The sequence below is a fragment of the Panthera onca genome, chromosome C1, assembly GCF_046562875.1.
Source record: "Panthera onca isolate mPanOnc1 chromosome C1, mPanOnc1 haplotype 2, whole genome shotgun sequence".
NCBI lineage: Eukaryota > Metazoa > Chordata > Mammalia > Carnivora > Felidae > Panthera > Panthera onca.
This window is the reverse complement of record NC_138346.1, coordinates 196154798-196177930: the sequence shown is the minus strand read 5'-3', so window position 1 is coordinate 196177930 and position 23133 is coordinate 196154798. Positions and strand designations below refer to the sequence as shown.

General features: G+C 48.4%; 1 protein-coding gene across 7 annotated transcripts in view; it reads left to right on the top strand.

Moving 5' to 3' along the window:
* The window catches only part of ZSCAN20 (zinc finger and SCAN domain containing 20), a 28644-nt gene extending 5996 nt beyond the window's left edge, over positions 1 to 22648 (top strand). For 5 of the 7 annotated variants that reach the window (XM_060624541.3, XM_060624537.3, XM_060624538.3 and 2 more), the window contains 7 exons: positions 2127 to 2647; positions 7331 to 7517; positions 7969 to 8045; positions 8326 to 8410; positions 11744 to 12430; positions 14082 to 14510; positions 15294 to 22648. In XM_060624541.3, coding sequence (XP_060480524.2) covers positions 2237 to 2647; positions 7331 to 7517; positions 7969 to 8045; positions 8326 to 8410; positions 11744 to 12430; positions 14082 to 14510; positions 15294 to 16546 — 3129 coding nt within the window. In that variant the 5' untranslated portion in view covers positions 2127 to 2236 and the 3' untranslated portion in view covers positions 16547 to 22648. Of the gene's footprint in view, positions 1 to 2126; positions 2648 to 2668; positions 3688 to 7330; positions 7518 to 7968; positions 8046 to 8325; positions 8411 to 11743; positions 12431 to 14081; positions 14511 to 15293 lie in introns of those variants that run through there. The other 2 variants (XM_060624543.3, XM_060624544.3) reach the window with 2 other exon arrangements.
* The last annotated feature ends 485 nt before the right edge of the window (positions 22649 to 23133 follow it).

Below are 23133 nucleotides of genomic sequence, written 5' to 3'. Positions count from 1 at the left end.
CTTTATTTTTCATCACCCTTGCCTTGTTCCTGGAGAGTCCAGTCAGATGGCCTAAAATCTAAATACCAGCCCCTCTCCACTCTTAATTTGGCTGTGTCATTCCCATTTAGAAGGAGCTGATAGTTTCCTTTGAGTGGGTGTTTTTATGTCATCTAGATTTGTTGGGAATGACACAAAGAGCTCATTTTTCCAGATCACCCAGCACAAGTGTTGTCAGAGTCTTCCTTGTGTCAAAGAAGCAATCCCAGTTGTCCACTCAATAAGTGTTTTCGGAGAGCCTCCTGTGTGTAGCATCATGCTTGTTGTGGGGGTGGAGGAGGGAAGGGGTAAACTATGTTCCTCATCCTCAGTGAGGCCATAATCTCTCTGGGGCCACACACATACACTCCCCTCTAATACAACATAGAAAGTGGCAAGTGTGACAGAGATAGAAATAGAAAGGAGGAAAGAATTCCTTCTGACATGAGCTAGAAGGTCATTTAAAAATTTAGTGTGTGCAGAAGGGGATTAGTTATAACCCTTGCTTCATGACACATCACCATCATGAGCTGACTGTTGTCTGACTGAGCTGATTGTTTACCGAGCGCTGCCTCTGTGTGCTGAGCACTGTACTGGTCAGCTTATGATCTAGTGGGTAAGATAATTATAATCGAGCATGATCAGGTTTGTGGTAGAGAAACGTAGGTGGCATGGAAGCTTGTGGCATAGGAAGGATTGAATCTTGTTTCAGGGCACAGGGAGGGCCTCTTGGAAAGAGTACAATTGACGTTGAGACCTAGCTAGGTGAAGAAAGGGAGGACACTTCCTAAAGGAGATGGTCCACAGCATGTAGGAGGGTTCCAAGGGCAGCAAGCTGTGTGGCTGGAGTGCCCTGACCAGTGGAACATGGTAAAGAGATGAGGTATAGACTTGGGCAAGGTTCACACTTGATTGTGAAGGATGTGGGAGGTCACCCAAGGGTGTTCAGCAGGAAGTGACCTGGTCAGATTTTGAGCCAGTCTGGTTGTTGTGCGAAGAACTCTGGGTTGGGGTGAGAGGAGAGAAGGCAGGGACATGAGTTAGGAGGCTGATCCAATGAAAAGCATGGCGACTCTCTGGCCTGAGGTGGCAGCATTGGGGGTCTAGATGCTTAGGAGGCCAGGAGGCACAGCTTGGTGATGAATTGGATATGGGGGATGTTGAAGGAAGGTGATCCCTGGGTTTCTGGCATGGGTGACTTTTTTTTTTTTTTTAATATTTTTAAATGTTTATTTATTTTTGAGACAGACAGAGAGAGAGAGAGAGAGACAGAGACAGAGACAGAGACAGAGACAGAGTATGAGCAGGGGAAGGGCAGAGAGAGAGACACACACACACAGAATCTGAAGCAGGCTCCAGGCTCTGAGCTGTCCGCACAGAGCCCGACATGGGGCTTGAACTCACAGACCATGAAATCATGACCTGAGCCAAAGTCGGATGCTTAACCGACTGAGCCACCCAGGTGCCCCTGGCATGGGTAACTTGATAGAAAGTGGTGCCTTGGCTGGATGGAGAGCTCCAGAAGAGGGACGGGTCTGTAGGAGAAAATGATGAATTCAGTTTGGGGCCCACTGAGTTTGAGGCGCCTAATAGACAGTCAAGTGGGAAATGTCCTGTAGATGATTGGATTTGGGGTCTGGAGGCGGGTCCTGGCTGGAGCTTTGGGAGTCATCAGTTTCAAGATGGTGAAAAATGCCAAATGGATGGGTTGGCCAAGAGGGAATGTAGAGTGAGAGGGGTTTTGCAAGGGGAGCACCCTTAAAGGAAAGCTGAAGGTCCGGAGAGAAAGGCCCTGTGGAGGGGGGTGACATTTGGAACCCAACTTGAGGAAGGGTTAGACTGGGCATGTGTAGAGGAAGGAAGGCATGCTGGGGCCAGATTGTGAAGGCCTCGATGCCAGAACACGGCGTTCAGCACATCATAGAGGATTTCGTGCTGTACTGTCCTCCTCCAGCGTGTGCTGGCTGCCAGCTTGGGGGCCAGGTTGTGGTCTGTCTGCCTGCTTGTCCCTATTCCTGTCTGAGTAGCCCTGCTCCGTGCAAAGGCAGTGGAAGGTTCGGGGTCCTCTTACTCACATTGTCTGTTGTCCCTTGTCCCTCTGCCTTCAGAGCCTTGGGGAGCATCACCTCTCCCAGGAATCCTTGGAAGTACACACCTTGAATGCAGGAAGACATTGAACGAGGACGGCCCAGCTGAAGCAAGGTGTCCGGAACAGGCCATGGCCATGGCCCTGGAAGCCCGGGCCCGGGCCTCTCCCCGACCGGAACCCGAAGAACTCCTTATTGTAAAGCTGGAAGGGGACTCATGGAGACCAGAGAGCAAACCTGGGGAGGAGGGCTTCGACCCTGGCCCTGAGGCTTCCCGCCGGCGCTTCAGGCAGTTCCGGTACAGGGATGCAGCCGGACCCCACGAGGCCTTCAGCCAGCTCTGGGCGCTTTGCTGTCACTGGCTGCGGCCAGAGATCCGCCTCAAAGAGCAGATCCTGGAGCTGCTGGTGCTGGAGCAGTTCCTGACTATCCTACCCAGGGAGGTCCAGGCTTGGGTGCAGGCGCGCCACCCTGAGAGTGGTGAGGAGGCGGTGGCCCTGGTGGAGGATTGGCACCGAGAGGTCCAGGCTGCGGGACAGAGGGTGAGGCGGCGGGGCTATGACTAGATTAATCATTGCCAAAACCATAGTAATAATAATAATTGTTGTTATCATCGACCAACTGACATTTATTGAGCACTGCTGTGTAACAGACACTATCTTCTGTGCTTTCCACCTAATCCTGTCTAATGAGATGGATACCGTTACCCTGATATTACCAATGAGGAAACTGAGACAGAGAAAAGCAGGTAGTTGGCTCAAGGTCACACGGCATTAGACGGTAGAGCCAGGATGTGAATTCAGGCAGGCTGACACTGAAGCCAGCATTCAGAACCACTGCCTAAACTGCCTTTCAGGACCATATTCACGGTGCAGTTGATTTGTATTGTGTTTCACATGTGACAAAGCCTTTTTACATACGTGATCTCTTTGGGTGCTTAAGGCAGTAAGGTAGGTAGGTAGACAGAAGTAGCATTATCCTCCTCATTGTATACACTAAACTAAGGCCCAAAAAGTCAGGTGGCTCACAAAGCGCAGTGAGTCCGAACCAGAGCCTAAATCCAGATCCTGAGGTTCCAAATTCATTGTTCTTTCTGTACACGACAGATGCCTCATGTGTAAGCCATGGGAATTAAAATACCTCTGAGGCATGAGGCTCAAATGAGACAGTAACTGACATTTCTTGAGCACTCACTGTGTGTCAGACACCGTTCTAACCTTTCTGTATGTATTGCTCATCTAATCAGCACAGCTGCCCGATGAGGTAGGTACTGTTATGTCACTGGTTTTCAAGTGGGTAAACAGAGACTCAGAGGTAAGTGACATGTGTAGATTCATATAACTTAAGTGGTAGAGCCAAGATAAGGGAAGTGAAAGCATCGTGGATTTAACACTCATAGTTTCAACAATTTGCAAGAGACTGAAGGCCCATGATATCATTTATAGTTTTTCTAGGGCACGACTTTTGAATCCTGCTTTTGGAGCTGGCATATGTAGAGCAAGTACTTGAACTGGCTGCGGGCTGAGCCAGCCACCCAGAACCTCCATCTCAACATACCCCTGTTCCTTCCCCTTGTTACACGGTCAGTAATTTTTGTGATGTTATATTTAATGATATGTTGTTGGGGGAAATTATAGATTGAGAAGATCCCTTGCAAATGGCAGGGGTTTTCTGTGCATCATAAAAGGTGAAGCTCTGTACAGATGTGAGATTGGGGGAAGAAAGGTTTATCGTCCGTGGGTTTGCTTTTTGGATTCTTTTTAATTTTTTAATGTTTATTTATTTTTGAGAGAGAGAGAGAGAGAGAGAGAGAGAGAGAGAGAATGGATGGGGGAGGGGCAGAAAGAGAGGGAGACCCAGAATCGGAAGCAGGCTCCAGGCTCTAAACTGTCAGCACAGAGCCGGACGTGGGGTTGAACTCACGAACCGTGAGATCATGACCTGATCTAAAGTCGGATGGTTAATCGACTGAGCCACATGCGTGCCTCTGCTTTTTGGATTCTTTTACAAACTGATTGAAGACACAGAAAACATATGATTTAAAGTTATAGAACTAAGTATGAGAGAGTGTACCTTATTTTAATATACCACCCCACCCTCCCGTATTATTTCTTTTAAAGAAACCATCTATTCGTCTTAAGTGGCAGTGAAAAAACAAATGAACTTGAGACCCAGAATTGAGTTAATTGAGAATTGATTTAAATCAAGGTCTTAATGACTCTTTATCTGTAAAATGAGAGGGTTGGACTAGACCAAAAGTTCTCAAACTATACCCTTGTGAGCTGAGCAGAGGTTGAATTGCTTCTAAAATTGAAAAAAAAAACAAAAAACAGGTAATGGAATGTGCTCTATCATGTATTATTTTCCTGTGACTTTTATTTTTATTTTTTAACTTTCTACCTGCTCCTGAGTGCTCACAGATGTCAAAACAAATGGATAAGTAGCAAAGGAGCTCCCCTGCCCCCACATATATGCTTGTGATCTTACATTGCAAGGTACCTGACTCAGTTACATTTTTTGCAAGGAAGACTTTTCCAAGTCTTACTAATGGAATGAAGTATGCTAACTCCGTTCCTCAGAGAGAACCACCTGGAAAAGGCAGCGCTGCTGGGCTAAATGACCTCCAAGATATTTTCCTTAAAGAGACCTCTCAGCTGTGCTCTTGGGTGGGTTTTGGCTTGCTGACTCCGTCGTCACCCTGTTGCAGCAACCCTCTCCCCATTAGGTGCATAGGCATTTTTTTAAAATATATTTTTTAAGTTTATTTGTTTATTTTGAGAGAGAGAGAAAGCATGAGTTGGGGAGGGGCAGAGAGAAAATCTTGAGCAGGCTCCACATTGTCGGTGCAGAACCTGATGCAGGGCTCGAACCTATGAACTGTGAGATCATGACCTGAGCCACAGTTGGATGCTTAACCAGCTGAGCCACCCAGGTGCCCCTGCAGAGGCACTTTTTAAACAAACAGACTTTATTTTTTAGAGCAGTTTTAGGTTAACAGCAAAACTGAGTAGAAAGTGCAGAGGTTGCTCCTGTACCTCCAGTCCCCATGCACGCACATCATTCCCCACCAGAGTGGCACGTTGATCATGATCGATGAACTTACCTTGACACGTCCTTATCACCCAAAGTCCATAGTTTACATTAGGTGTCACTCTTGGTGTTGTACGTGCTGTGGATTTTGACGTATGTATAACAACATGTATTCACCATTATAGTTCATACAAGATAGTTTCACTGCCCTAAAATCCTTTGTGCTCTGCATATTTATCCTTCCCTTCCCCCAACCCCTAGCAACCATTGATTTTTTTGCTGTCTTCATACTTTCACCTTTTCCAAAGTGTCATATAGTTGGAATCATACAGTATGTATGTAGCCTTTTCAGAATGACTTCTTTCACTTAGGAGTATGCATTTAAAGTCCCTCCATATGTCTGCATGGTTTGATAGCACATTTCTTTTCAGTGTTGAGTAACATTCCATTGTCTAGATGTACTGCAGTTTATTACCTACTGAAGGATATCTTGGATGCTTCCAAGTTTTGGCAATTATGGGTAGAACTGCTATAAACATCCATGTGCAGGCTTTGTGTGGTGCACAGGCATTTTTGATGAATTCTTTACTCATCCCTACTCCAACCAATATTCTACCAGTTTTTTCCTTCTCCTTGTCACTTGAATCTCCTTCTTTCTGTCTACAGTTGCCATCTACAGGATCAAAACCTCTGCATAGGCGTGGCAGTAGTTAGAGGAGCTAGAGCTGGGAGTGAGGATTGTTGTGGAGTCTAGTCCTGCAGTTGCTCTGTAGATTGTAAGATTGTAACTATAACAAAGAGATTTATTTGTTTTTTTCCTTAAATAACCACAGTAGAATGCGGATAAGCACATGTTTGCTCCCTATGAGCCATACAAGACATTGGTGGATGGCCTCACTTGGAATGGATTTTTATGCTCTGGGCCCATACCTGTATATCTTAAGGATAAACATCCCTCTCTTTGAGTGAGGATTGGAGTTTTCCCATCAGCCAAAGGTTTTTTGGAGTTCTGGAAGTTTGGCAAACTCATTAAGTTGCTGAAGGTGGATGTTAATATTTTGAGTCAAAAAATAAGACTCAGAGCAATGTATATAATTGCTACCTTTTGTAAAATAGGGAAGAAGTAAGAGTCTATATTCATAGATGCTTGTGTATAAAGAACTGAAAGGATACGGAACAGTAGTCACCTGTGGGGAAGAGTAGGGAGAAGGAAGACACTGGGCAGATGGGACAGGGACAGGGTAGGGATGGGGTATTTTCACCAAATGTACCTTTATATTTTCTATTTTTGAACCAGGTGAGCATTGAAAATTACCTTTTGAAAAAATTAAAACACATTTTTTTAAGTTTCTATAATGCAGTGAGGTTGTTCCATTGTTGGGGTTTTAGGGCCAGGAAATAACATCTCTTCCATCTCTCAGTTTGGAACCAAATGACAGATAAGAAATGAGCTTTATGATTGGTAATGCTGAGTGGGTACTGTCCTCTCTTAATTGGTTATTCCCTTTTATTATATACATGCCCTGTATCTCTGAGTACTCGTTCGCCTGACCTTGAATTTAAGTAGCCACTTCTACTTTCCTTTCGAGTTATAGTGCCTTCTCTTCGCTTCTCCTTGTGTTTGAAGAGTAGATAAGACTTTCTAAAGCAGCACATACTTTTATTACATTTTAAAATTCCATTTGTAGTTGTTTGTCTCTCCTTTTTCTTACATTTACTTTTGAATTTTCCTTGCCTTTCAGCAGGAATATTTAGAGCAATTATATCCAGTTACTGGTGTATCTGTTTTTATGTTTCCTTTTGTCGTTTAATGTATACCTGGCTAACTTTTATCTTTTTTTGATAACTTAAAAATGAATCGACTTTTGATGTTTAGAGATTAGTTTTTAATGTCATGAAAATTTTACATGATTTATCTCTTTATGATTCAAAAATGTTTGGAACAGTAGCAGCCTCATTGAGATGCTTGTATAGCTTCCCTGTGTTGAACAAAACATTAGTCATTTGGTGGTATAAGCGCTGGTCTGTTGACTAATGTCAGTCTCATGGCTTTGCTGTCATACTTTGAGTCATCTTTGGATCTTAAAAAGAGTCTGTTAACCTCTGGACCACAGCTGTACTCCACGGAACGTTCCCTGCCCTACCGTAATTGGTCTTACTGAACTGACCATTGGGAATTTTGACTGTCTGTGTAGGAATTGGCCTTGTGTGCAGAAGAGACTGGGTCCTTAAAGGCAATGCAGGAATCTCAGCACTGTCCACTGCAGCCAGTGAATCACTGGCCTGAGGGACAGTCCCAGAAGCAGTGGGTGAAGAACTCATGCCCTGACCTTCCCGAGCATCTAGACACCAAGATAGTGCCACACCCCTTGAAAGAAAGTGGTGAGTACCAAGAATCAGGGAATGTCTGGGAGGAGAGGTGAGGGGTAGAGGGGGTAAGGAAGGGTGCACAGGGAGTAGGGATGTGCAGAATTCAAGACGGGGGGTGGATTGGTGTCTGATGGACACACTGGGAAGGAAGGCAGGTAAGCGCTGTGCAAGGAGAGGAAGCGCCCAGTGCTGTTGGCGCCCCACAGAGTCATGCAGCCAGTTCAGGCCAGGGCCGGGGTCACGTGGTGATCATAGGAGTGCGAGGTGGCATCTTACACACGGCCCATCTCTCGAGGCAGCTTAGGAGCCAGACGCTCTAGGATGGAAGTAAAAGGGGACATCTGCCCGGGATACCAGGACAGTCCCAGCTTGATGCAAGCATGGCATCTGGAAAGCTGGACCCGGGAGGGGCGGTTTCTTGGGAACCAGAGCTTGGGTTTAGGAGACTTCTTCTTCTCCTCAGCTGTCCTCACTCCCCGAGTCCCTACTCTCCCAAAGACGGGGCGTGTTGGAGATTGGGAGGTGACTGCTGAGTCCCAGGTAAGCTGCTGTTTGTCCCTTCCTTCCTGTCCTTACTCCTCCTGTGCCCTTGTGCCTGTGCCCCTCTCCTCACTCTGTGGCCTGCCCTCAGCAGAAGGACATATGTCCTGGGGTATTAGCCTCTGCCCTTGGCCCCCAGTCTGCTGGCCTCTCCACGGTCATGCTGCTCCTTATGACACTGGCCTCACACATGGTATCCCTGCGTCCGTTATCTTTCCCGGGGCCTGGTCGCGTTGCCAGGCCATTTCCAACTGAGGTCCTTGTCTTGTACATCTCACAGGAAGCCCTGGGCCCCAGCAAACACGCTGAGAAGCAGTTCTGCAAGGACCCCCCAGGAGACAGCTGTGGGAATGGCGTGTCCCTGGGTAAGGAAACCGTGCCCTCTCAGGAGGATGTTGTCGGGTTTCTGGTACACTCAGTTCCCAGAGGCTGTTTCATCACTCCCTTAAGACTTGGGGCTCTGCGAAGTCTGGAGCTTCAGACACAGGAAGAACACATGCGCTCTGTGGCCACAGCACTGGTGGCAGGGGTGGAGCATGGGGCGTGGGGTCTGCCCGGATAGAGGCTGGCGGCTGGCTTCCGAGGGCCTGCCCTCTGGGGGTCGTTTCCTCATTTCCTCGGTACACTCAGCATGCTCCTGGGGCTGTCTCAGAAATCCAGTCTTGGCAGCATCAAACAGGGTCCATCTCCAAGGGGCAGTCCCCAGTGAGCTGAGCCCATGAGACTGATGTACTAAACCACAGTGAGAAGTATACGTCACGGGGCTCAAAAACCCACACGGCCAGCACCAACTCCTGTTTTCGTAAGTGCGTCTCCACGGGAGCTAAACAAACATGAACCATTTCCCTGGGGAGCTTGGGTCAGAATGATGGGTTAGACATGAGAGAGGGATAAAGTGGAAGAGACAGTGATAGGCCCGCCTCCTGTCGGTGAGGGGAGACATGGGAAGCTTGTGGGCGCCTTGCCTGACAGCATAACTCCTTTTTTACATAAACCATGATATCTTGGGAAGATAGTGTTCAGCAGGACAAACTTTGGGAAGTGTTGAACCGGGTAATCCTTAAGTTTCTTTTAGCTCTCAACTCTTTTTCATCTAGTTTTCCTTGAATATTTATTTATTACAAATTTTTTAAATGTTTATTTATTTTTGAAAGAGAGAGAGAGAGAGACAGAGCACAAGCAGGGGAGGGACAGAGAGAGAGGGAGACACAGAATCTGAAGCAGGCTCTGGGCTGTGAGCTGTCAGCATGGAGCCTGATGTGGGGCTCGAACTCACGAACTGTGAGGTCATGACCTGAGCCGAAGTCAGATGCTTAACTGACTGAGCCACCCAGGCACCTGACCTTGAATATTTATTTTAATGAAAGGCTTCCTGTTTTGTTTTTTTTTTTTAATATGAAATTTATTGTCAAATTGGTTTCCATACAACACCCAGTGCCCATCCCAACAGGTGTCCTCCTCAATACCCATCACCCACTTTCTCCTCCCTCCCACCCCCCCATCAACCTTCAGTTTATTTTCAGTTTTTAAAAAAAAATTTTTTTTAATGTTTATTTATTTTTGAGAGAGACAGAGACAGAGCTTGAGCGGGGGAGGGGCAGAGAGAGAGGGAGACACAGAATCTGAAGCAGGCTCCAGGCTCTGAGCTGTCAGCACAGAGCCTGTCATGGGGCTCGAACCCATGGACCGTGAGATCATGACCTGAGCCAAAGTCGGACGCCCAACTGACTGAGCCACCCAGGTGCCCCAGTTTATTTTCAGTTTTTAAGAGTCTCTTATGGTTTGGCTCCCTCCCTCTCTTTTATTTTTTCTTTCCCTTCCCCCATAGTCTTCTGTTAAGTTTCTCAGGATCCACATAAGAGTGAAAACGTATGGTATCTGTCTTCCTCTGTATGCCTTATTTCACTTAGCATAACACCCTCCAGTTCCATCCATGTTGCTACAAATGGCCAAATTTCATTCTTTCTCATTGCCAAGTAGTATTCCATTGTGTATATAAACCACACTTTATCCATTCATCAGTTGATGGACATTTAGGCTCTTTCCATAGTTTAGCCATTGCTGAAAGTGCTGCTGTAAACATTGGGGTATAAGTGCCCCTAAGCATCAGCACTCCTGTATCCCTTGGGTAAATTCCTAGTAGTGCTATTGCTGGGTCATAGGGTAGATCTATTTTTAATTTTTTGAGGAACCTCTACACTGTTTTCCAGAGCAGCTGCATCAGTTTGCATTCCCACCAACAGTGTAAGAGGGTTCCCGTTTCTCCACATCCTCTCCAGCATCTATAGTCTCCTGATTCGTTTATTTTAGCCACTCTGACTGGCGTGAGGTGATATCTCAGTGGGTTTTGATTTTTATTTCCCTGATGAGGAGTGACGTTGAGCATCTTTTCATGTGCCTGTTGGCCATCTGGATGTCTTCTTTAGAGAAGTGTCTATTCATGTTTTCTGCCCATTTCTTCACTGGATTATTTGTTTTTTGGGTGTGGAGTTTGGTGAGTTCTTTATAGATTTTGGATACTAGCCCTTTGTCTGATATGTCATTTGCAAATATCTTTTCCCATTCCGTTGGTTGCCTTTTAGTTTTGTTGGTTGTTTCCTTTGCAGTGCAGAAGCTTTTTATCTTCATGAGGTCCCAATAGTTCATTTTTGCTTTTAATTCCCTTGCCTTTGGAGATGTGTCAAGTAAGAAATTGCTGTGGCTGAGGTCAGAAAGGTTTTTCCCTGCTTTCTCCTCTAGGGTTTTGATGCATTCAGGTCCTTTATTTTTGTGAATGGTGTAAGAAAGTGGTCTAGTTTCATCCTTCTGCATGTTGCTGTCCAGTTCTCCCAACACCATTTGTTAAAGAGACTGTCTTTTTTCCATTGGATAGTCTTTCCTGCTTTGTCAAAGATTAGTTGGCCATACGTTTGTGGGTCTAGTTCTGGGGTTTCTATTCTATTCCATTGGTCTATGTGTCTGTTTTTGTGCCAATACCATGCTGTCTTGATGATTTTAGCTTTGTAGTAGAGGCTAAAGTCTGGGATTGTGATAAGGCTTCCTGTTTTGTTAGGGCTGGGAGCTGTTGGGACAGCAGTCCTTTCTTTAGACATTGCAAAGTGTTTTAAAAAATAAGGAAATATATTTTCTCACGTTTTTGGACGTTGAGAGGAGGACATGCTCCAATCACAGTACAAAGTGGTTCTGCAGTGTCACGGCAGACCCTAGGTTCTTTTTCTCTCCTCTGCCGTCCTCAGTGTCAGCTTTGCACTAAAGTTATCATGTGTCATAATCAAAAGATACATGCCAATGGCAGTTGGGCTCACAAGTTTCCTAGTGAGAGAGACTCTCTCTGTCTCTCTCCCTGTCTCTTACACACACACACACACACACACACACACACACACACACACGCACAGTGAATGAGTGAGAGAGAGGGAAACCTTTCCTTCAGCCATTAAATTCATTCTGCTTGGGCTAGTTTAGGCCACGTGCCCATCTGTGGACCAGTAACACTCACTCTTTGTATGATATGTTTCGTAGCAACAACAAAGAAAGCAAATGAACAGAGCAAACTGGTCAATTAATGTCGGGAATTGGCATGGGAATGTCTGAATAGCTGCGTGCACGGCAGTGCTCCGTTCCAGGGGCAGTTTGGACGAGCACTCTGCTCAGTGTGTCATTTGTACTTAATCTTTTCTTTTCTTTCTTTCTATTAGGGGCTCCAGTTTCCAAACCAGGTATCAACTGCCAGCGAGAGCAAGGACCAGGCTTTTGGCGTCCGAGCTTTATCAATTCTGGAAAGAGGAACACTGCAGATTATACCTTGGATAATGAGCAAACAAAACCAGCCCAGGCATCGGCCTGGAGGGATTCCAGGGCCTGGGAGGAACAACACCAATGGGACACGGAGGACATGAAGGTGTCAGGTGTGCACTGGGGCTATGAGGAGACCAAGACTTTTCTGGCAATTTTGAGTGAGTCTCCTTTCTCTGAAAAGCTCCGGACTTGTCACCAGAACCGCCAAGTTTACCGGGCCATTGCAGAGCGGCTGAGGGCAAGGGGCTTCCTGCGGACACTGGAGCAGTGTCGCTACAGAGTCAAAAACCTCCTGCGGAACTACCGGAAAGCCAAGAGCAGCCACCCACCAGGGACCTGCCCCTTCTATGAGGAGCTGGAGGCCCTGGTGAGGGCGCGGACAGCCATCAGAGCCACCGATGGCCCAGGAGAGGCTGTGGTGCTCCCCAGGCTGGGGGACAGTGATGCAGAGATGGATGAACAGGAGGAAGGGGGCTGGGAGCCTGAAGAGACAGCAGAAGATTGTAATGGTGATGACCTGGCCACTGATGAGTCTGTCCAGGAGCCCAGGATTCCAGGGGGCCCAGCTCTGTTCCAGAGTCGTATTGGTAAGAACAAGGGGGTTTAGTGGATCCTGACTCCAACTCTCCTACCAGCCAAACCTCTGCTCCCTGAGTTCAGGGCACAGACTGGATCGCAAGTCCAGATTGATGCCACTGGTGTTAAGTTCCTTAGATTGTCCTCAAACTCCTACTCTTTCCTTCTATGATCAATTTCCTAGAATGAGTTTTCTTAGTTATAGAAGCAAACTTTTAAAAACTTAAGGGACCTTAAAGAGCTAATTCAGTATTAGTTGACCCTTGAACAATGCAGGGCTGGAGTATTGATCTCTGCTTATTTGATCGATGCACATTCAACTTTTGACTCCCGACAAACTTGACCATTGGTAGCAAACTATGGACCAGAAGCCTTACTGATAATATAAATAACATGTATTTACATGTTATATGTATTGTATATTCTTACAATAAAGCAAGCTAGAGAAAAGGTGTTGTTAATATCATAAGAAAATACATTTACACTACTGTATTATATATATAAAAAAATCTGTTCTATGAAAAGTGAATCTGTGCAGTTCAAACCCATCAACTATATTTGCCAAAGTGTGTCACTAGGAGTATGGATGGTCATAGTGTTACACGAGTGTTCCTTTTTTTTTAAGTTTTTAATGTTTATTTTTTTTGAGAGGGACAGAGACAGTGTGACTGGGGTAGGGGCAGAGAGAGTGAGAGAGATAATCCCAAGCAGGCTCCACGCCACCAGCACAGAGCCTGATGTGGGGCTCAAACCCACGAAACCATGAGATTATGCCCTGAGCCAAAACCAAGTGTTGGACGCCTAACCGACTGAGCCACCCAGGTGCCCCACACGAGTGTACTTTTAAGTTTAATGTGCATGAGAACATCAACTTGTGATTTTACGGTGAATTTAGGTAAGGAAATATACTGAGTGAAGTTTTTAATATATAACAGAAATCATAACAGTATATAGGTGAACAAGTGATGTTTGAGAAACACCCCGTCATTGTAAAAGTGGAAAAACACTGAAGCCCAAGAGATGGAATGTCTTATGTAAAGTTACACAGTGAGGTAGGGGCAGAGTCAGGATCAGAGCCCAGAGTTCCTGCCTCCATCTTTATGTAGTTTTCCTCTCCACGATGCTGCCTCCCCAGGCTGCATCATTTACCTGCTGAGGAACTGAGAACAGAACACTTCCTGTTCATTCCTCCAAAAAGAGGAAAGGGCATCCTTAGTTGGGTGCTCTTGTAACATTATTTGAGTTACATTTCTGTCTAGGGACTCTCAGTTCCCTTGTTTGTTCAGAAGAAAGTTCATAAAATAAAACTAGAGGATATGTATTGAATGGATATAGAGAAAGTCTCTTAGATCCCAATTACAGGCCTTTCCCCACACCAGTCAACTGAAGCCAGAAGTGGGGTCACCTGGTATAATATGGCCACCTATATCTTTTTCAACTAAGACTCAAGAGTTAATGGAAGGTCTTAGAATTGGGTGGGGGTGGGAGGCTCTGGCGCACCCCTGAGAAGCAAGGGAATATTCTTTGCTGGTGCCCCAGGTGCCTGGGAAATTTCTCCGTTGCCTGTGTTCTAGGCATGTATTGGAACGGGGGCCCCTGATCCCTGATGACCTGGGCTAGTCTCATTATGCCTCACAGTTCTGAACTCTTCACTCCCGACAGCAGGTGTGCACTGGGGCTACGAGGAGACCAAGGCCTTCCTGACCATTCTCAGTGAGTCCCCATTCTCTGAAAAGCTTCGCACGTGCCACCAGAACAGCCAGGTTTACCGGGCCATTGCAGAGCGGCTGTGTGCACAGGGCTTCCTGCGGACACTGGAGCAATGTCGGTACAGATTCAAAAACCTCCTTCGAAGCTACCGGAAAGCCAAGAGCAGCCACCCACCAGGGACCTGCCCCTTCTATGAGGAGCTGGACTCACTGATGAGGGCACGGACTGCGGTCAGAGCCATGGGAACCCTCAGGGAGGCAGCGAGTCTCTCTAGGTCTGGGCAGAGCAGTACTGAGGCTGACGACCAGGAGGCCTGGGAGGAGATGGCAGGTGAAGTTGGCCTCAAATCTCCCACCCTGTGTCCAGACACCCCAGACACTGGTAAGCCTGGAGTAATTCAATGTCCACCAAATCCACAGGCATGAGAGATTAAGGGGGCCGGATCATTATCATTTGCCTCTGAACTACAAGAGAGGGTGGAATTGACCAGGAAAAGCATTTGTGATTTGCTTAGTGTAATTGCCCAAATGAGAGAAGTAGTCAGGTCTTGATTTTACTGGGATTTTTTGGTAAATTACAGAGTTTATTCGATTTCTCATGATAAGAGGCTATATGGAATGTACTAGGAGAGGGAGGTGTTCCTTATTGAGTAGAGGGATGGGGAAGTTGGCCGGAGAGACTGACTAGCTGATTGTGTGTGTGGCCTGGGCCTCATGGCTCCCTTGGCAGGGTCACCATGTTCCAGGCTCTGTTCTCTGCTTTGCAGGTCACACATTTATATATGCACCGGAACTTGAGCAGTTTCACGTTAGTCACATCATAAGATGTGAGATAGAAAATATAAGATATATGGGGCGCCTGGGGGCTCCGTCGGTTAAGCGTCCGACTTCAGCTCAGGTCATGATCTCATAGTCTGTGAGTTCGAGCCCCACATCGGGCTCTGTGCTGACAGCTCAGAGCCTGGAGCCTGCTTCAGATTCTGTCTCTCTCTCTCTCTCTCTGCCCCTCTCCCTGCTCACACAGTCTCTCTCTCTCAAAAATAAACATAAAAAAAAAAAGAAAATATAGGATATCATTGTAGCTAAATTTGTAAGACACAAGATAAGATATATAAGTAGATATTAACTAATGAACGAAGAAAACTGCATTTCTGTGTATTTTCAGGTTTTGAGATGAGGCATAAGGACGAAGACCAGATTTCAGAGCAAGATATTTTTGAGGATTTGCCTGGAGCCTTATCAAAATGTACTGGAGAGGATGTTTGCCACCCTCATGACTGGGGGCAAGACAGTGAAAATGAAGGTGGAGGTGAAGGGCAGTGGGGAAATCCCCCCCAGGAGCAGTGGGAAGAATGTTCTTCTGAAGATGACTTAGAAAAACTTATCGACCACCAAGGCCTGTACCTGGAAGAGAAACCCTACAAGTGTGACACATGTGTGAAAAGCTTCAGTCGGAGCTCGCACTTCATTGCCCACCAGCGGATCCACACAGGCGAGAAGCCTTACAAATGCCCTGAATGTGGGAAAGGCTTTAGCGATCGTTCCAACCTCAATACCCATCAGAGAATCCACACAGGAGAGAAGCCCTACAGGTGCCTTGAGTGTGGGAAAAGCTTTAGCGATCACTCCAATCTTGTCACCCACCAGAGAATCCACACAGGGGAAAAGCCCTATAAATGTGGGCAATGTTGGAAAAGCTTCAACCAGAGCTCCAACCTCCTGAAACATCAGAGAATCCACGTGGGAGGCAATGATCATTGCTGCGAGGCAGGGGAAACCTTTGGCCAAAGCCCATCCTTCAGTGCTCCCTGGAGGAACTCTACGGAAGAGACATCTCTTGAACAACCTCAGAGTGCCAGCAAGAACTTGAATTCTGGCCCACACGGCACCAGCTCAGGGGAAAAGCTGTATCCGTGTCCTGAATGTGGAAGAACCTTCTCTAAGAGCTCTGCCCTCATCAGTCACCAAAGGATCCATACGGGAGAGAAGCCGTATGAATGTGCTGAATGTGGGAAGAACTTCAGTAAGAGCTCCACGCTGGCTAACCACCAGCGAACCCACACGGGGGAGAAGCCATACACATGTGTGGACTGTGGGAAGGGCTTCAGTGAGCGCTCCAAGCTCATCACGCACCAGAGAGTGCACACGGGAGAGAAACCCTACAAATGCCTTGAGTGTGGCAAGTTCTTTCGTGACCGTTCCAACCTCATTACTCACCAGCGGATTCACACGGGAGAGAAGCCTTACAAGTGCAGAGAGTGTGGGAAATGTTTTAACCAGAGCTCCAGTCTCATTATTCACCAGAGAATCCACACTGGGGAGAAGCCCTACAAGTGCACAGAGTGTGGCAAAGACTTCAACAATAGCTCCCACTTCAGCGCCCACCGGAGAACCCACGCAGGAGGGAAAGCATCGTAGGAGGCCCCCCGCCCCCCGTCACAGCAAAGAGATACACGCATATTGAAATCTCCCCAGAGCGTAAGATGTGTGCTAGGAGCTTTCCGAATTCTTAAGCTTGGTGTATACCCAGGCAAGTTATCTTGGCCTAATCCAGGTTATTTGGAAGTGAATTACAGATGCTAAGGGTCTGGATTTGAAGGCACTTTTCTTAAGTGTAATTTGTTTTTCTCCTGTAAAAAAACCCTGTGCAATCCTCAGGCCCTCCTTATATTTGCTGTCACGTGAGGACTTGATCAGTGTTTGAGCCAAACTGGTCATGTAGGAGTTTAGAGGTACATCAGGGGTCCTGAGCAGTGAGTCCAAACCTCGCTGTGCCTTCACACTGTCCACAGGTACACGTGTTCTGTTGGCACACATCAGCAAATTCTCACGTGGCGGATTTCGGTTGGGGTGTGTCCGTACAGGAGAGCTTTAAGACTGGCGAGAGAGGGCATAATTGGGAATCAGTGGCTTAAAGCAGACCGCCATGACCTCAGCAAAGAGGAGGAACCTCAGTGATGTCCTTGATAAATTATTAACAATAACAAAAGTAGCTGGTATTTATTGAGCATTTACTCTGGCAGGCTCCGTGCTAAGCACTTTGTGCACATCATCTCATCTCCTCCTCACAGTGGTGCCGGGAGAGAGGTACTAATAGTGTCCCCATTTCCCAGAGGAGAGAGCCGAGGCTTGGGAAAGCCAAGTAACTTGCCTGGTGGCGCATCTGAAAATGGCAGAGGCAGGCTTTAACCAGATCTGTCTCTGGAGCCTAAGGTGTTCCTGACCATTCTCCTGAATCCCCTTCTGCATTAGGGCAGGTAACTCAGGTGTGAGGATCCCAAAGCACTTTGTGGACCACATTTCCTACTAAAATTCCTTTATGAATTCTCCTTTTAGCAAATAGGGAAACTGAGAATCCCTAAAGAGCAGAGGGCCTGGGATGGTCTGAACCGGCAATGCTTTGAGCAAGGCTGAGCTATTATTAAAGCACTTGCTGTGGATTTCTATCTTTGCAACAATATGGGTGAGAGATACAGGGGGTTGAGACAGGGACGACCTGTAACCACAGTGATGTTTCTCCCCATGAGATACTGCTTTGGGGAAGGAAATGGGGTTTAAGAATTTCCCTTTCCTCAGGGAGTCAGTCCTGCTCAGGTTAGACTTGGATGAACTGAACGTTAAGCCTTACAGGAACTTGGGCCTCTAGTTTTGCCTCCCCGGGCCTTTCCCTGTTGGCGGAAGCTGTGTTTCTGATGGCCATGCCATGGCTGATCGCGGGGGAGGTGGGAGGAGTCGGTGTGCTCCCACTGAGAGGGCACTGAATGCTGTCCTGCAGCCCAGCTGCATGGCACAATTTCATCCTGCGAGAAGGAGCGTGAGGCAGTCGGGTCCTCACATGCTGAAGAATGCAGCGGTCAGGACCTATGGGTGCCCTGGGTTCTCCCTGCTTTATCCCATTCCGGCACCCCCGGTCGGGCATAGCTCCCTGCCTCCAGGCTGCAAAAAGGAGTTTGTGTTTAGTCACTTTGTGGAGAAGGTAACCCCCTTTGGGGACGGGGGTGCAGAGCTTTGAAGTACTGAGTGGGTGCGGGTGTGGTGCGAAGCCACAGGCTGCTGTCTGAACTTCCGTCCTGGGGCTGCTGCGGATGGCATTGGCTTCCCAGTGTGTACGTGCCCGGGACTTCCAGATCTGTCTCCTGCCCTGGGCTCTCCTCTTAGGAGCCCGGTCTCCTCCCTGCCAGTTCAACCTGAGTGACTCCGGGGCCTCTCTAGCCACCCGTGCCCCCCCTCCCCCCCACGCACTGTGACCCCTTGCAGCCATCTTCAGCCTGGGCCCATCCATTCGGCATGCACGTTACGTACACACTGGCCCACAAAGCAGCCTCCTTCACACAACGCCGGTGAGGCACACACAGTCAGACTCCTACAGACTCAGGGCCCCAGACACGCTCTCCCTCCTAAGGGCATTTTCCAGTGGGCCGTGGTTCCCCAGCACTGGGCAGTCTTCCAGTGGAGCCTACGGTCAGAATGAATGTGGTGAAGCATCCCCTTCTCTCAGTCTTGATGTCACCTCTCCTTCCGATGCTCCTTAGTGTCCTCTCTGAGCAGCAGACACCAGTGTCGAACCCCTGCCCAGGCTGCGACTGGAGGCTCGTGCTACATGTAGTGCGAGGTCAGGGAAGGCCTGGCAGGAGAGGGGTTCAAGTTGTGCTGGAGTCCAGGGGGGCAGCCGCTGCTTCCCACGGCTCCTGCTGCTGTCTCCCCCGACATCACCACTACCACTACCGTGTGTTTAGCGCCATCTTTTCCGTCACTCTGACTAGAGGCAAATCTGGAACTATCTCCACCTCCCTCTACTTCCCCGCCCCACGCTGGGGACCTCACTGCCCTCTGGTGCACTTCCCACCCGGTCCCTGTCAGAACCCTGGGAGGAGCCTGCGCCCGGTGACCCTGCCCTGTGCTGCCCGGAGGAAGAGGCCACTCTTCTCAGTGTGGCTCAGGCTCCCCGCTTCTCAAGGCTGAGAGCTGCTTTGTTCTAAGAGCCACTTAGCTGAGTCAAGAGTGTCAGAACGGGCAAGGGCAGGATCCAGTTGAACAATTTTACCTACACACAGTGAACAGGTAGAATAAGGGTCCACACAGACATCACGTTTCTAATGAGGGTGCGGTGAGGGATTCCCTTGATATGGGAACCATTCTGATCCTGTCTGCTATTACGTAATACTTTCTGAAGTCACATTTATTTTTCACATTTTCATTGTTGGAAAAGACTCCATAACGGTGGCGCCTAGAGGGTGAGGAAGGGAGTAAAAGGAAACACAATGTGCCTCTAAGGCTGGTTCTGGATCAGCATTACAGATTCATGTGAGCCCAAGCAGGAGAGGAGCCTCGGGCAGCAGTGACTGAGCCACTGGCACTGGAATCTCTTGGGAGTCACCGGGGCTCAGGGAGCCCTACTGTGGTGCCAAGTGACAAATATAACACCCGGGGGAAAGGACTCCCCTTCTTTCTTCAATGTAGAACATGGCTTGGCCTCAGTTCTTTGGGGAATCCACAGACCACAGAGAAGCTTCTGCAAAGTTAGAGGCAATGGAGATGAGCATGAGGGTCAAGGGCATGTCCTGGTGATGGTGAGGAGCTGCTTTGAGACCCTCACTCCAACTTCACCGGGAAGGGGGGTGGGCAGGGCAGGAGAATACCCCTATAGACAGCAGCCGACAAGGAAAAGCTTGTTCACGACCATATATGCAGCCCCTGACCCAACCCCACTCCTGAAGTTTCCCAGAAACAGAGGAGGTGAGGCAAGCCGGGCTGGAGGTCACGCTAAGCCCTTCCAGCACATCCTCGGCATTTTCTCCAGGGACTTTCCTTGAGCAACTAATTTCTTATGAAAACTAGACATTGGTGATTGATCTTAGTGACTGTGAAATGAAAATGGGATAAATTTTGGCCACCAGGAGGCTCAGAGGTTCAAGATCCAGTTCCAAAAACTGAGCAGGCCCTTTTGGTTAGCAATTTGTGCATCGATCCCTGACTTCATTTTGTCTGGCTTTGTTTTCACTTCCTTATCTTTTACTATTTTCTGTTTTTTTTTGGTGGTGTTATGTACATCTCTTAAACCTGGTCAAATCCTATTTTGGGATGCAGTGGCCTGATGAATTAATAAATTATTCTGATTAAACAAAGAAAAAATAAGACTGTTTTGGATTCTTCTGGCATTTTCCTTGTTGAACTCAAAGCATGGAGGAAAGGGGGTATAAATCAGGGGTACACATTGAGGCTGTGGGGGAGGATTGGGGCGCATGATCTCATACCCTTTGTGCTGGACTGGTATCTTCCTTTCACTGTTCTCCGTGGTTCTTCATACATGAGTGGATGTACGAGCTCATGAGGCGTTGCCTTTTGTCCATAACAGGTGGCTCCTCGGTCTGCTGGCCATCTCCACATGTCTGCTTTGATATTTCCCCTGGGGTCTCTGTGCTAGGAAATCTGAGGTATCTGGGACCCAAATGATGCAAAGATTATGGATGAAAAGAAAGGAAGGCTTGCCAAAGGCCTGACTCTTCTGATTTGCCACCCCCCTGCCCCCCAGTTCAGGAACAGAGCTGGCACACTTTGTATTTGAGGAGGGCCCAGGTGGAGGGTCTCTATGGAGGTTCTTTCCCCTCCTTTCTTCACCTACCCCTTCTGGTAATGTCCAGAAGACGTTGTGGCTGAAGACACTTAAGTTTCCTAATCAAATTTCAGTCTGTATTTTTGTGAAGTGGGTTATAGGCAACTCTTTGCCTTTTAAATTCTGCTGTCCTTGAATTCTGGTTGTGAACTGGTAGAGGGTGGGGAGAGAGTGATATTTCAGATTTGGACTTGGCCTTGATCAGAATCCACTGGAAATTGTTTCTTCCTGTAGGAGTCAGAATCTCCAATGTAGATTATAGTAGTGGTTGGGATGGGCTAATGGTCTGCACATCTGGGGACAAAGATGAGATCTGGGAGAAAATTAGTCATTGTCACCCTGGAAGAGAAGTTCCAGCTTGTGTTGACATGTTTTCATGTAACCTCTTTCTAGCAGTTACTCTGAGAGTGACCAGATCCACAGGGTTTGCCTCCCTGGAAGACAGGACAGAGGGCACAGGCAACTCATTGCCATGTTCTTGCCATTAGCAGGGAGGGCCCAGAGGTCAGTTACAAATGTCAGGGGCCATGAAAGTTGACCAGCCAACCCAGGCAGGAACAAGAACTTTTATCTAGATAGCTAGAGCTAGCTATGACTAATACGACCGAGAAAGCAATACTAGGAAAAAACCCAGAGAGATGCTCCTGGGCTGGGGCTGGCTTTCTGTTGGCGCTCGTGTCAATAGGCTGCTGGGTGCCTGTGTTGTCACGAGTTCTGGGCTGCGCCAGGAACCTGACTAGGCACCTAATTCCCAGATTGGCAGTGGGAATCACCAGGTGAGATTGGGGCATCCCTGGGCTTGAGGTCTGAAGAGAAGGTGTGAGGAACTCCATAGTTACAGGGCTCAGGCAGCTTGTAGAAGGAGGTGGGTCAGGGGCAAAGGAAGGATTGAGAGAAGAGGGGGGACAAGTCAGAAAAGGTGGTGTGTGGATGGGGAGAGCAAGAAACAGACAAGGGAAGAGAAGGAACAAAGGGACAGTCAGGGGAGAAGGCAGTCGACATTGGGAGATAGGAAGGGTAACAGGTAGAAAGAGGTGTCAGCTGTCCTGGGTGTCCAGCGAGTGAGGTAGACAGACAGCCAGGAGAGGTGGGGGGGGGGGGCAGGCAGAGCTGAGTCGGGGAGAGCAAGAACTGGAGCACGTGGAGGGGGAAGTGAAGCAGGGAGACGGGAGGCAGCTTCTTCACAGTTCCCGAATTAGAAACAGAGGGCTGGACTGTTTGGGTCACCAGTCTATATCCTTCCCCTGTTCCACTCTCCTGTGACCCAGACTCCTGTCACAAAAAAGATCAAGACTGATGTCCAAGAGCTTACTGCCTGTGTTTTCTTCTAGGAGTTTTATGGCTAAGGAGGATTAAAAGGAAGACCACTGACCACAATTGGGCATCTTTCCCACTCTCCTGGCAAAGGAAAAGCAAGAACGTTAGGTACTTCTGGTCAGGACTTTCCAAGGTTGATTTACTGTTGGTCTCTGTGGGACTCTAGGGCGTTGAAGGTGGATCTCATGGCCTGCCCCGGACACACAGGCAGTAACTTCCGTCTTGTCTGATCTGTATGCCAAGTCAGGGCTAAAGCCCACCGAACACTGCCCATCCCAGAGCGCTGAGTGGCCCGATTCGGTTCTCTCACCCCTTGCACATTGCTGTGTGTGCTTCTGCAGGGGACTACCGCTCTACGCCCTCTCTGGGCCTTCTCTTGCTGTCCAAAAGCAATGCGCTCAGCTGAACTCTCTCTCTGAGGCTGATGTGTCAGCACAACCTCACATGCCGAAGTTACTGACCATCCCTCGGTGCCCTGGGCCGCCGTCTTCTTGAGCCCGCCTCTTCAGACCCTTGCTTTCTCCTCTAGGCCTGTCCATCCCCCTTGAGAAGTCCTACTCCACGCTCATCAGCCCCTAACACCCCCCTCTCTTCACCTAACCTGTGCGGCACCACCGGGTCCTGCCTTACTCTGGATGCCCCCCCACCCCCCCACCCCCCCCACCCCTGCCCCCACCCCTGCCCCCACCCCGGGCAGCCCTCTCAGGCTGCTTCCCTGCTTTCGGCCCGGGCTCCTCCTGGTGGGGAGGCGGGGTTGTGTCTTCCTCGCGCCTCGCTACTGCCTCCAGATCAGTCCTTTTCCTCCCTTATTTATGTGACCGAGAGCTGAGAGCTAATAGCTGTAAAGGCTCACGTGTATTAAGTACCTGAGGGCCAGGCACTCTGCCAAGGGCCAGCGATGACAGCATTTCCGCCTCACCACTACCTCCGTGAAGTGGTGTCATTATTATCCCCGTTTGGGGTCCACAGAGGCTCAGGTTCGTCACTCGCCTCAGGCCACACAGCTAGTTCCGTGGGAAAGCCCTGATTCCAGTCCGGTAGTTTGGCTCCAGGGCCTGCACTCTTGGCCACGTGC